At 35.8% G+C, this 14640-nt stretch overlaps 1 protein-coding gene across 37 annotated transcripts in view; it reads left to right on the top strand.

Moving 5' to 3' along the window:
• PTPRD (protein tyrosine phosphatase receptor type D) overlaps positions 1 to 14640 on the top strand; it is a 2318035-nt gene that overhangs the window by 2125323 nt on the left and 178072 nt on the right. For 16 of the 37 annotated variants that reach the window (XM_030813060.1, XM_030812949.1, XM_030812750.1 and 13 more), the window contains 5 exons: positions 665 to 809; positions 4013 to 4318; positions 5216 to 5409; positions 7797 to 7823; positions 11940 to 12057. In XM_030813060.1, coding sequence (XP_030668920.1) covers positions 665 to 809; positions 4013 to 4318; positions 5216 to 5409; positions 7797 to 7823; positions 11940 to 12057 — 790 coding nt within the window. The remainder of the gene's footprint in view (positions 1 to 664; positions 810 to 4012; positions 4319 to 5215; positions 5410 to 7796; positions 7824 to 11939; positions 12058 to 14640) is intronic. The other 21 variants (XM_030814138.1, XM_030814097.1, XM_030813953.1 and 18 more) reach the window with 4 other exon arrangements.

Below are 14640 nucleotides of genomic sequence, written 5' to 3'. Positions count from 1 at the left end.
TTCTATATTCACAAAAAAAGTAAGGTTTTCAGTTATTTTAGATCAACCTAGGGTAGCGATGTGGTTTCAGATAAATTATTCAACTTTCTTTAGTGACTAACGTGATTTTTTATCCCATCAAAACTTGGCAATTTCAAATCTCTTTTATAGCAACCTCCTGTAAATTGTATACTGGTTACTGTTGCTACTTCTGGTCATATTTTCTTTGCCTCCAATTGAGATTTCAGAAGGTCATGAGAGATGAGTAGACATCTGTTCAATTAAAATTGCACATGTTGGGCAGATTCCACTACCAGGGGCAGGTGTCAGTTTCTCTTGTGATCTGTGTCACAGCAACATACACACATTTAACGGCAGAACATACTCATGGGTGTTGGCCGCTCAGTCTTCGTCTTATCTGATGTATTTGTCCGACTGTGTCAACATTAAAAAGATCTCTGACTTCCCTTATTCCAGTTACCTTTATAGAAACTTGCCTTTTAAACTGATATTTTCATTATATAATTCCCTTAGTATAGCCCTAGATACCCACTATTGACTCTTTTGGTGATATTTTGATGAGATTATAATCCTGATGATAGAAATCTGATGGTCCAGACAGTATGATTAAAAAGTATTTGCACGAATCTTACTGAAGATGACCACATTCTCTTATTGCTTCCAGCAGCGAATTACCATTGAGCCAGGGACGTCATATAGGCTGCAAGGACTAAAACCAAACAGCTTATACTATTTCCGTCTGGCTGCACGCTCCCCTCAAGGCCTGGGTGCTTCTACTGCAGAAATATCAGCTAGAACCATGCAGTCAAGTAGGTGTCTCTCTTTGCTTACTTTCTGCCTTTTTATTTCCTCTGGGAGATGTTGCTAGCTTTCACCTCCACCAACAAGCAAACCTGCTAATGTGCTTAATAGTTAGTCTCTAGGTTAGTATGCATCACACTTCACAGGTGAAAGAGTAACTGTGACTTATTTTGGTCTCATCACTTGATCCAAATAACAGATCCCACCTTCCCACTTCCTACATTGAAAGACTTCTAAAGAAGGTAGTAGACCTCCATGGGTGAAAAGTGGGTGAAAGGAGTTAGATCAAGCCCTGTTTAATGAATTATAAGGCTTTAAAGCAAAATTCACATTGAGAACCCTGCAAAATAATCATAGGAGGGCTTGGCAAATGAAAGAGCCTGCAAAAGACAAAAAAAGCTTTATTTTTTTAAGCACACAGGCTTTAGCTTTGCAATCAAACAAGTCCTTATTTCATGTATTTGTTTCTACTAAGAAAAGCTCAGCTCTGATGACTTGTTTCTTATTAACTCTGTGTGTAGTACATGTGGAAATTTGGAACATTGACAGAAAATCAGTATGTGGACAAATTTAGAAACAATGGAATAATCGCAAACATATTTGCAGTTCTAAATTGTATTTTGTTTCCTCGGGTTCAATTTCTTTTTGGAGCTGCTACCCTTAAGCATAGCTGTGTTTATCACAATGGGGGTTAATTGTGCCCAGGGCAGATTGTTTTGCATAAAGTATTATACAGGAGATTGTTTTTGATGGAAAGTTTGGTGGCTTATTATTATTAATTGCTTTTTATTAATATGTGTCTACAATTCATTCATAAGAAATACTATTTATCTTGAAGAGTTTTGTTGAGTTATTTTCTTAGATTTCTTTGTGTGATATTTTGTCTTTGCTTTTTGACATAGTGAATTATACAATAGATATCTAGAGTAGAAATACACTGAATTTTGTCAAGAAGGTGCTCCATTGACCTCATATTTAGACCTATCAGCAAACATGAAATTTCTGTTTTAAAAGATTAATTTCCTTCCATATAAATAAGCAAGTTTTCCACCATTTCATTTTCTATAGAAACTTGAAAACTTTCAGGGATTTTTGATAATAAAATTTATGTTTTTCCCTCTTAAAGCGTGAGTATTCACATGAAAATGATTAGGATCCTGTTTAATCTATTAGTGATTATCATTTATTCCCATAAAATTTTCTTTCATTTAAAGGCATAAGCATGTAAATTAATGCATTCTCTGTATGTCTGCTTTGAATTCCAGGCAGGCTAATAAATAGTATTGTAGAAGATAATTTCTTAAAACCAAGCATTTAAGAGAAATGTTACATGCTTCAATATTATGTTTCCCATGGTTTACAAACCTCGGTTTTTAACGTGTGTGTGTGTGTGTGTGTGTATATATATATACACACACACACACATACATGTTGAATAGACTTTTTATAAGCACATCAAACACTTATCTATTCCTTATTTTATTAAAGTAAAATTTTCAAATGATGTTGAATATATTCTCACAAAATAGGAGGTCTGAAGACAGCCCTAGTGAAAACCAAATCAGCTTTTTAAAAAGAATTACAAATGAGTCCTTGCTGTTACATGAACAACTCAATTTATTATGAATAACGATAATGCATGTAAAATAGTTTTATAATTTGAGATATAAGAACCCCTAGTCAGAATCAATAAAAATGAGATTCTAGTGGTTTTGCAAATCTTATTCCAAATTTACAAGGCTGTCCTATGAGGATTTCTTTTTTGTCAATACAGAGAGCTTTTATTTTGATTGACTGTAATAATGAACACAAGGCACGTAAATTAAGAAAGACTGATAATCCCCTGAACAATTGGATGCACCTGGCACTCCATAATATTAAGACTTACAAAGTCTAGGGAAATCCCCAAACTACACATTCAAATATAAAACATAGGATTGCTTTATTCAGTCTACCATATACATTGCTTTAAAAATATATGTGTGTGTGTATGGATTTGTATTATCTTTGCCCACTTGTTTGTTCTTCTTTAGGAACATATATTATCAAGTTTTAAATAATGATAGTAATTGTGCTGTCTTTTATTGATTTTTAATTTTTTAAAATCATAATGTTTGGTTAATTTGATGGAAAATAATTGCTCAGAAAGTGACTAGTTTAATTTAGAATGGGCAGTAAGAAAGTATATCTTTTAACTCTAATATAAACCCTACATTGTATGAATAATTATGTACAACATGAAAGAAATTTTGCACATAAGTTATATCTTTTCCAGTTGATACTTGGGTTTTTAAAAAAACAGTTCTTTTTAATGGCTGTGTTATTGACATTTTCTAAGGGATAAATGATTATTATTGATTTTACCAAATTTTGCTGGTGGGGTCTAATTCTTCACTAGCAATGGTGTCTCAAGAAGAGTTATAATTAAAAAGCTGAAAGCTGACGTAGGGTAAGTACAAGTTACAGTCAGAATCAACAATCCTGACATTACCCTCGGGTAGGTAAATCTTGGACTCTGCATTTTCATCCCTTATTGATTCTGCATGCTCACGGTATATGGGCTACGATCAATGTTAACATTTTTTTTTTATTATTAAAACTGGTCAGGCAAACTCAGTTTTTCAGATAGAGTGAACCCTCTTATGTTTGTTGTTTATTTATTTTTAATTGGAACTGGTAGAAGGGCATTAGCAGTTATTGTAACTTTTCACCTTAAGAAGCCTTTCACAAATGAGTACTGTATGTAAACCATCCTCATTCTAGAATATAGAAGTGAAAGCTTGGAAACAACATCTATGAAGCATCATCAGACCCTCAAGTAAATACTAGCACTATTTGCAGCTTTTTTGAAGCTGGGTAGTCAGTATAGTGGGGGTGGGAGATACTGAGGGATTGGTTTAGAAGAAGAATTTATATCGCAGGTAGGTAATTTTATTTGAGGCTCCATTATCTCGAGGTCTCATTTCCACATATTCCCCCCACTCATTATTTAACAATTATTTTTGGTCATTAATTCATTTTTTTGGTTTATTCATTTTACTAAGCCAAGGTACATAATTTGTCATTAGAATTTAAGTTTCAAAGCGTTATTTTCGTTTTGTCCTTATTGTTCGTTTATTTATTTTTGCCTTTTCTTTTGTTTTATCATTTTTTTTCTCAACCACTCCTGTCCTTTCACTTAAATCCTCCTTTAACTCACTACCAAAATAAGAGCCGTCAGCTCCTCCTCAAGACATTAGTTGCACCAGCCCAAGTTCCACTAGTATTTTGGTAAGTTGGCAACCTCCACCAGTGGAAAAACAGAATGGCATTATCACTGAATACTCCATCAAGTATACTGCAGTGGATGGGGAAGATGACAAGCCTCACGAGATTTTGGGAATTCCTTCGGACACTACCAAATACCTTTTGGAACAGCTGGAAAAATGGACTGAATACCGGATCACTGTGACGGCCCACACAGATGTCGGCCCTGGCCCTGAGAGCTTGTCCGTGTTGATTCGAACCAATGAAGATGGTATGTTGCCTCCGCTACGTCAGTTTGCACCCTTCTGACACAGTCTTGGTCTGCTGTCTTTCAATAGGCTAACAGTAATCTTTTTTCTCTGCTCATCTTTTTACTCAGCATTGCTGTTACTTTAGTATTTTTGCCAAAGACTTGTCTTTGCTACAGCCTGGCCTTTTTTTCTTTTTTTTTTTTTTCTTTTTTTCCAATCTCAATGCAGTGATTTGCTTCTCTTTAAAAGAACTGTTGGCTCCTATGGTCTTGCAATCCAGCCCGTCTCTGTACCTCCATCTAAAGTCTTCTGTGTTTTTCTTGGCTTTTTGTAGTCACTTCTTTTACATTTTGAAGTTAACTTTTCAAAACTACCTTCTTATCTTTTTGTTGCCTTTTTGTCTTACGTATTTCAGAGACATTGATGCTCGACATTGAATTTTTGGCATCTTTTGTATGGAATACCTTTGATATGAGAAAAAAAGAGAAGATAATCCATATAATCAAGAATCTTTTTATTCTGCCGTTTAAAAAGAAACCTTTAAAAAACACACAACAATCAACAGCCAGTTTTTGTTATTATTTCAATGCTATACCTCTTTGTGCTTTAATGCTTTGATCCTCAAAGCATCTTCCTTGGCTTTTGTACATTTTTTACATGTTTTTCTATTTCTCTGATACTCTTTTTTTCTTCCATTTTTTTTTTTTGCATCGGTCATGTTTTTTGATCTTTTCTTAAAAGGTAGAGCAGATTGTTTAAGCATTTTCATTGGTCGAAAATGTTTGTATTCTTCAAAGGAAACATAGTGGGTTTACCCATTTTTTGAAAGAGAAACCTAAGTAAAGAAAATGCAGAAAATGCTCTGATTGGGTGGGACAAGTGCCTATAATTTCTTTTATCCAATGATGTTGTTCCAGTTCCTAGTGGTCCTCCTCGCAAAGTCGAGGTAGAGGCTGTCAACTCAACATCTGTTAAAGTCTCATGGCGCTCACCCGTGCCCAATAAACAGCATGGCCAGATAAGAGGATACCAGGTGCATTATGTGAGGATGGAAAATGGTGAGCCCAAGGGCCAGCCCATGCTGAAAGATGTTATGCTGGCTGATGCACAGGTAAGCCTCTGAAATTATGTACCTCTGTTTTTATATAATAAGTTTATCTTAGTTCATATCTTGAAATTGGTCTTATTTTAGTTTTTCAACATTTAAAAAATCCTATACAAAATTCTAGTTTTCATTTCACATTGATGTATATTGATCTTTTCAATCAGAGTTACTATCAAGTGAGGAAGGGAATTGTAATGAAATGACACTCAAGTCTGATTAAAAACATGTTACTTTTTCCTTAAAATACAGATATTCAACGCTTTACAACCATATTTAAGTTTGCCTTTCTGACTTCAAAAAATGATTGACTTAGTTGAGTCAAAGGGAAGATTTCTAAACTGCAATTTTGCTGATGGAATCTACTTTCTTCTGTGCTAAAACAACTTGGAACTTAGTTGTTCTAATTTCTAAATGTATGTCTTCTTCCACTGAAGAATAGACATTTTTATTCAGGAACAGGTACTCAGTATTATATTTAGTACTTCTTCATCAAATTACATATTTGATGAAACTCATTGTTTCATGTCCCAGCGAATGAAGATCGTTACAATGATATTAAAAATTAAATCAGAATTTCCTAGAGAATAAGTGGGAACTTTATGTTGAACCAAGGTTTAAAAAAAAAGTACTAAAAATGAATAGTTGAGTATGTGAGAAATTGTATTGATCTTAGGGCAGTGGTTTGCAACTATGGTGTCACAACCCGGTATTATAATTAGTTGTTTAAAACAGAGCATTGAAAATTTTTCAAAATTTTTCATAAATTACAGGTGATTCAAAGATAGTCCCATAATAAATTCACTTGGGTTTTACATATTTTCCTGAAAGGAAGATGAAGATTTCAGCTTGTAACTACCATGCTGAAAATTGTACATGACTCATATACTGGCTTACCTTTGCTGTGTCAAATGGTGATGAGATGTCATGGGGATAGGATATTATGATCATTGGAATACTTTCATTATCCAAGAAATTAGTGATTTGGCAGGGAAAAGGATGGAGTTTGTAAAAAAAAATTGTAATTTATTTCAAATGAAAATGCGTTTCTTTGTGTGAAATTGGAAAGATTATGAAGCAAGTTGAAAACTGCAGCACCAGGTTGCCCAGTTCTACGTTCTTGTCTGTAAAGGCGGTTGGATCCCCTGGTCAAGAGATCGAGACCATCCTGCTCAACATGGTGAAACCCCATCTCTACTAAAAATACAAAAATTAACCGGGCGTGGCGGCACATGCCTGTATAGTCCCAGCTACTGGGGAGGCTGAGGCAGGAGAATTGCTTGAACCCGAGAGGTGGAGTTTGCAGTGAGCCAAGATCACGCCACTGCACTCCAGCCTGGCAACAGAGCAAGACTCCGTCTCAAAAAAAAATTAAAATAAAAAAATAAAAGAGCAATAAATATCCCTGTGCCTCTAAGGAAAGTACTTACCCCCAAAGTCTTAACACAAGTCAACTCTCAAAAGTCTTTATGTTTTCTTCAGTTTTGAAACATTCTAAGTAAAGGGATCTGGATTCATGGCTCACTTATCTACCCCAAGGCCACTTCTGTAAATGCAGTAGAGCTTTGTAATACCCCTTCAACACTGGAAAGGGGCCATTGACTTGATTTGTATAAATAATTATTATGTAGTGCCTATAAAAAGAAAGTTATGATAGTATAAAATTAAAGTCATCATTGCTATGTTTTATCTCGTAAGTCTACAATTATGGAAAAGAAAACAATATGACCAGTGTGCTTTGATGTTCTCCTTTGTTTCTTAGATATTTTACAGAACTGTAATTACAGAACTGTAATTCTGTCCCTATTTCCATTGTAAAATATGGTAGTTAACGAAATTATATAATACCAAATGCATTAAATGTCAACTCTGTCTTTTTTTCTCTTCTTCTTTGGCTTTTCTTTATTAATTGCTGTTTTTCCTTGTGTATTTCCTTTCTTTCCCATCTCATTTACTTTCCTTGACTCTTCACTGAAATATCATTACATCTCACAGGGCTTCATTGAAGCCATAAGTGTTAAATATAATGAAATATATTAATCTAAATAGTGACTTTGAATTATGTAACTTAAAATAGAAGTCAAAATAAATATGAGTAGGATATGATTAGAAACATTAGCTTTTTCTGTGCCTCATTGCTATGTTTCAGTGAACCATACATTTAAAGAATATTAGCTGGTTTTAGTGATAACAGTAACAAAGGATTTTTAATTTGACTTCCCAATCAGAGGTGGAAGTGGCAGCAAATCACACATTCTTTGGAATTTTGTTGTACACACTGCTTTGTTTATTTTTTTGATTTTTTTAATCTAAGAAGGACAACACTGCCTGTATAAGGCTTTAAATTCCTTTTCTTTTTATTTTGTTTTCCTCCCAACCTTCTTATTCTCAATCAGTGGGAATTTGATGATACTACTGAACATGTGAGTAATTTGTGACTGTTTTGTCAAAAGCAGACTATATATGCTTGTTTTCTCTGACATCCTTTCACTTATTTGTGATCTGTCATCACAGTTTGCTTGGATGCATGAACTAACAAATTATTTTTAAGTTATCTTCACTATGTGGTGCACTTTTTATTTTGATTTTTGATTTGTGAAATCAGCATGGTGCTATTGACTGCATAAGAAATGTCATGGGCTTGTGATATTTGCTTTGATGGCTGCTACTAACTCTGCCTTGAGACAGTCAGAGGAGGCGTGCTTTAAAATACAGGGGTGTTGTCCAATCTTTTGGCTTCTCTGTGCCACATTGGAAGAAGAATTGTCTTGGACCGCACATAAAATACACTAACATTAATGACAGCTGATGAGCTAAAACAGAAAAAAATCTCATGTTTTAAGAAAGTTTACAAGTTTGTGTTGGGCTGCATGTTGGATAAGCTTGCTTTAAATGAAGGCATTGCAGACTGGAGATGTCAGATTGTTTGGTGTAGGCTGCTCATAAATCCTACTCCAGGATCACATATCCAGTGGATAACAGGATATAGATCTGGCACTGATTAACTAGAAGTGGCTATTCTGCACTTTACCCATACATATTTGAATGGTGAAATGGATTATGCCAAGAAGTAGAAAGTATCTCGCTGAGGGAGGAATGTTTTTAAAATATTTGAATGAAAGGTCTGTGTTATTTATTGAGGGACTGTTATGTATATGCCACTGCAAGGGACACATGATGTGACACCTGCCTTTCTAGTGTTTACATTCTAAGTGGCTAGGGAAGAGTAAAGTTCTGAACAGTTACATAAAATGCAGCAAAATATATGGCCTAGTGGACCATGCATTAGTAAATTAGTGGACAGTGTCAATAAAAGCTATGAATTCAGAGACAGTGGTCCAAGATAGTAAAAGAAGTCCTGAAGGTTAGTAGAGAATTTAAGTGATGACTAAAGACTGAATAACTGAAAAAGTGTGTGTGTGTGTGTGTGTGTGTGTGTGTGTGTTTCTGTGTGTGTGTGTGTGTGCTGGGGAGTTGGAGGTGGAACATATATATTTTTTAAAGTTGAGCACAGCAAAACCAGTCATTGAGACAGTTGAGCATGTGGTATAGTCACGTGACAATGAGCCTGACAATTTGATATAAATGAGGGCTTCATGTAAGTAACTCAGTGGTAAATAGAGCTAAGAGGTATACTGTAATATAATACTGGGAAAACCAGAAGAGTCAAGCTTAAAGGCTGGCAGGAAGGTATTCTTCCATTCACTGAATGAGTATTTACTGCCAATGCACATGGCTCTTGTTGGGAATCTTCTAACCGTGTCCAAGATATCAGTTCTCATGGCATTGCCAGTGCAGCAGCGTTTTTTACCATAAACTTCTTTGACTCTAACTCACAGTAAGAAATACATTATTATATGTCATGATTCAATGCACACATATGTTTAACTAAAATAAAATTTTTATAGAATCATACTTTAAATGTATAATAAACACTAACATTAAGTATTCAAGTTTACTCCATTTCATTTTCTGTTTGTTTGTTTTAAATTCTGGTCATGACTGACTAAACTGATTTCACAACCTACTAAATGGGTCATTACCTGCAGTTTAAAATCCAGTGACTTAGTGGATAGATTAGAGAGTAAAAAGGTGGCAGATAGAAAAGCAGGTAAAAAGAGTTATTTTGCTAATTTAGTTATGAAGTGATAAAGATGCAACAGAGTTGAGAGAGTAGAAATGAAAAAGTGATAGGATCAGTAAAAGAAAGAATTGGCAAAAACTTGCTAAGAACTGAGGAAGAGAAAGAGGTCAAAGGTAGCTCCTAAGTTTTGCAGATGTGTTACCATTCATTAAAATATGGAAGTAAGGAGGGGGAGTCTACTTCCAGGAATGATTTTAAAGCTTTAGTTCATTTGAATTTGAAGTAGCACTGGGTAGTCACAGGAAAATATCTAGCAGATATTTACAATGTATATGCCACTAGAGCTCAGATTGGAAGTCACAGCTGGAAATAAATCAGGAATATGGGCAGAAATAATTATTTAAGGTTTAGAAATGAATGCAATTTTTTTTTAAGATTAGAGAAACAGTAGACCAGTGACTGTGACAGAACCTCAGGTATGCTAACTTTTAACAGTCAGGGACAAGAAGCAAAGTGGAGACAGGACAGGAGGAAACAAAGAGAATGAGGAATTATGGCCATAATATCAGACACATCAACTCACAGACCATACTGAAACAACCAAGGAAGGAAGTGTACCCACCACTTAAAGAAAGAAAATGTAATCCAAGAAAGGATATGATCGTGGCAGATGGAGTTGTGTCCAGCTGAGATTATACCACTGCAGAGGACTTGATGCATTTGAAGTTGCGTTACGTCTGTTATCCTCTAACAACCTGGGCAAGAGAATGGTTATGTGTGGTTAACTCCAATTTCATGATAAGAAACATATAAGTCTCAGAGTGCATAATTTCTTGCTACAAAAATTTGGTGATGGAAGCAAGACTTGCTGCTTTTTCCAGTTAGCCATGCCTACTTTTCAGCAGTACTCCGGTGGCATGCGAGGGGAACCTTGGAAACAATAATGTTGGCATTTCCTCATCATAGTTTTTGGGATAGCCAGTGTGTCGGCTGTCGTTTAAAATACTGCTCTTGGGTAGTTTACTTGGTTTTTCTATCCTCTGGAACGTTAGGGAAACCATTCCAAGGTCCTGGAAATACAACATTTCTCCCAAATAGTCCATTTATCTGGCAGAATAAAATTTCCAGTGACTCTTCAGGATGATATCTGAACTTCTTGAATTTCCACAATGAGATATTCCTACTCTTTTGAGAAAGCATGTTCTCAGAAGCTGTCATATTTGGGATCAGCTTCAACATTTGAGCTCTATGGTATCCGTTACAGCCTCGCTAAAAAAAACCTACTGTATTTCACACAATATAATTCATTCACTCGTCACTCACATTGTCTTTAGATTTAGAAGACAATGACATTGTGCATTTTCCTAAATTATCCATATTCAATTTGAAAGCACAGCTGTGCCAAAAATCTGAAAGGGTTTTTATATTGCTGTGTGTGTGTGTGTCTGTGTGTGTGTGTGTGTGTCTGTGTGTGTGCGCATGCGCATGTGTACATGCAGCTCTGGTATTTGTTCTTAAAATACTAGAATAAGTTAATAGCCACAATCTCTAAAGAATCCCATAACCTGCAGTTTAAAGGAATAAATCAAAGACCATCTGGTCTTATAGCCACCACAGCTTTGGGCCCTGACTAAGAGAAAACTAAGAATTTTGGTAAATAGTATGTGATATTTAACAATTTTTAGAAAGTCAAAATAAATTGAACACATACTAGTGATGTGGTAGGACTAAAGTCCTGTTGTATTATTTGCTTTTATGGCTGCTTTTTAATGTGTGTGAAAATTCTCCTCAGTGGATAATGATTTTTGCTCATAGCCTATACAAATAACCAATAAAAATGATAATACAATCGATTAATAAGAGAGTCCTAAGAAAATTCTCTCTCAGGGTATGTAGGTCCAACAACAACCATTTGGTAAAATTCTTCTCTAGTGATAAAACAGACTATGCTGGCATCAGCCCCATCCGCAGTCTGTGGGTTACAGTGGATATGTGTGGAGAGCTGTTGGCATAAAATAATCACTCTTTAATGGAATGCCTCCTATAAGCCAGGCATAGTTCTGTGAGTTTACCTGATGTAACTCATATAATCCTATGGGGTCCTGTTATAATTCCAACATCCAGATGGGAAATGGAGGCACAGATAAGTAAACTTACTTCGTCTGCCCAAGCTAGTAAGGACATGCAAGTTTAAGAATTCAGGAAGTCTGGCTCCAGATTTCATGTCTTTGGCTAATACCCTAAGATCTACCTCCCAAGATGCCTGAAGATGCCCCTTCGATATCAGCATGAAAACAGATCTCCATAGCATGAGCTCAGGCATGAAATTTCCAGGGCTTAGCATGGCTGCTAAGGATGTGCGAGCATTTGCAGAATGAAGGCAGACGGCCTTGTTTTTCCCCCAGGTCATTAGTAGCATGTTTTGAATCAGTGACATTCTATTTTGTCATTTCAGGACATGATCATTTCTGGGCTCCAGCCTGAAACTTCCTACTCCCTTACTGTCACAGCCTACACAACCAAAGGAGATGGTGCTCGCAGCAAGCCCAAACTGGTGTCCACCACTGGGGCAGGTAATCATGTCGGTGCGTGTATGTGCCTTGAACAGTAATACTTTCTAAATGGTATAGGTAGCTTCTAGCAGTTTTTTATTATAGTAAAATCAGAGGAAATAAATGGACTATGGTCAACTTTTGTGTTTTTAGTTCAGGGGTAAAAAAAAATAGATCAGGGAAAAAATAGTCCAAGTGCATAATTTGTCCAAACTATTCAATCAGTCATTCAACAAGTATTTTTTTTTTTTGAGCACCTTCTGTGTGTCAGGCACTGTTACCAGCACTGGGGATGAAGCAATCAGCAAAGAAGAACAAGAATCTCCACTCATGAAATTTACTTTCTGAATAGGACTAGATAATTAACAAGTGACAAAACAAGTATATAATAAAATGTCAGAAAGTGGTAAGATGAAAAGCAAAAGTGTATAGCAATTAAGGATCAGGCAGCCTCTAGGGGCTGAGAAGTTTTCGTAGAGGAAGGATTATTTAAGTTGAGACGCAAATGACGTGAAGGATCAAGTCCCATGAAGATCTGGAGGGAAGGGATCTGGGCAGGGAAGTCAAGCAACAATTTCAACTTCCCTGGACAACAAATCCCCTTAGAAGAGCTGCCATCTTGACCTGGGTTCCTGACTTACAGTTCTACCTTTTGTCATTTTGTCTTCCTCAGCCCCTGCTGTGGGGATTCTAAAGAAGCCAAACTGAACAAAAGATAGAAAACAAAAAAGAAAAAGAAGAAAAGCAACAAGGCTAAATAGTATGAAATTACTCCCTTCTAAAGAGTAAGGTTTCTTCAGTGCTTTTTAGGGTGACTTTGGTCAGCCACAGTAGGAAAAGCCAGCATGAAGGAAGATCTGGCATTGCAGAATGTGTAAATTAAGAGATAATTGCAGAAAGATTCTCTTCCAATCCTCATTTATAGCAATCTCCCGTGAACATGTAAACCATGATTTGATTTACTCCGCCCGAATCACTTCTCAAATAACTTTTTAGGAACATACCTCTATGTAAAGGCATAAAGTAAAGAACAGCTGTGATGTTGAGTGCCCTCCTGGGTGCCATGCTCACTGCAAGCTTTGTCTAAATGTCATAAGATTTGCCTCACTCTCATCCTGCCACCTGGAATTGCCTCAAACAGCAGGATTACAGATGGCAAATCTCCTTCAAGGCTGAGTCTCCTGGGCTTTTTTTTTTTTTTTTTAAATACGATTGTATCAAGCTAATTTAATACCCTGAAGAGCAGGCACGTATTCAGTGAGGGGCATGATGGCATGATGACTATCTGGCTATGGAACCAGTCTCTATTAGAACATCAACAACCAAGAATTGAATCTCACATGGAAGAAAATACATTTTCTTCACCTACACTTATAAGTATGTCATAATAACTCTGAAATGTCTTATATGAAGCACCGCTCCCCTGTTGCCTATTAAATGGGGTCATGTTATGATGACAAGAAAGTAGAGGATTTATAGCCAAGGGATATGAATTTTAGAGAAAGGAATGATTTTGTCGATTTTGACGTCACTAAGGCTAGCTCATCCCTTTTTATTTACCATACAGTAGACATTTTGGAATTTTGGAACTTATTCATATATAGAATTCTTTTGGAATTTTCATTCACAATTTTAGATCCTTCTTAATCAATAGAGGCTTCGGTATTGAGATAGAAAATGCTTGTAATTTAGATGCCTACACGTTTACTTTTGTAAGACCTCCCCACTGCATCTGGGAAGAAGGCAGAGAATCCAAATTTAATTCCTTTAAGAGCGAAGCTCTAGTTTTCCTTTGCATAAGCAGCCGCTACTCATGGTTTATCCCTAGTCAATTGGTGAATGTATCGATTTGTTTTGTCTACTGTATTAAAAATCCTCATATATTTATGTGACTGTGAAGAATTACTGAGTTTATCTCACAGATGTGAGCTCCTAATAACCATAATTGTAAAGGTATTTAGTTACAGCTCCCACAAAGAATTCAGGAATTCTCGTGAAATTTTATTTTAATAGTAAACTTCCTGACTGTGGGATGTTTGTTTATTATACCTTGTTTCTACAACTTGTAAGGAATCATATCTTGGAAACGAGTACTGATCATAGTTTGATCTATGTAAGATTCATACAACCTCAAGGATGCTTCTGAAGAAAATGTTGGCGGTCTTATGTTTCAATGATTATGAAATATTTGCATTTTCTTTGTTAATCCTCCCATTTTTCTGTATTGTAATAATTAGTTTACTGCCTGAGGCCTTGAGGTTAAAGGCAAACAGAAAATTCATTGGTTTGACATTTTCTGTATATTTTTACATGAATTTCAGTACTATATTGAACAGCTATGTTTAAGGATAATCAAAAGATGACTGTGACAGGGAGAATTTGGAAATATTAGCCCAAGTCTAGTCAATTGTGATTTTTGTTGCTTTGGTACTAGGTTAAATTGGGGCTAAATTTAGAGCCATTGGGACTGAGTACCTCGGTTGATCTCCAGTGATTCCAGTTGCTAAAAAGTAAAGGACAGCCACACATACATACCAATTCTGAAGTCCTAGGAGATTTTTAAAAGAATGTAAGAGAATAAGAAAATGTAAAAGGGAGAAGAGT

The sequence above is a fragment of the Nomascus leucogenys genome, chromosome 1a, assembly GCF_006542625.1.
Source record: "Nomascus leucogenys isolate Asia chromosome 1a, Asia_NLE_v1, whole genome shotgun sequence".
Classification (NCBI taxonomy): domain Eukaryota; kingdom Metazoa; phylum Chordata; class Mammalia; order Primates; family Hylobatidae; genus Nomascus; species Nomascus leucogenys.
The sequence above is the reverse complement of the archived record's forward strand: the minus strand, read 5'-3'. Positions and strand labels throughout refer to the sequence as shown.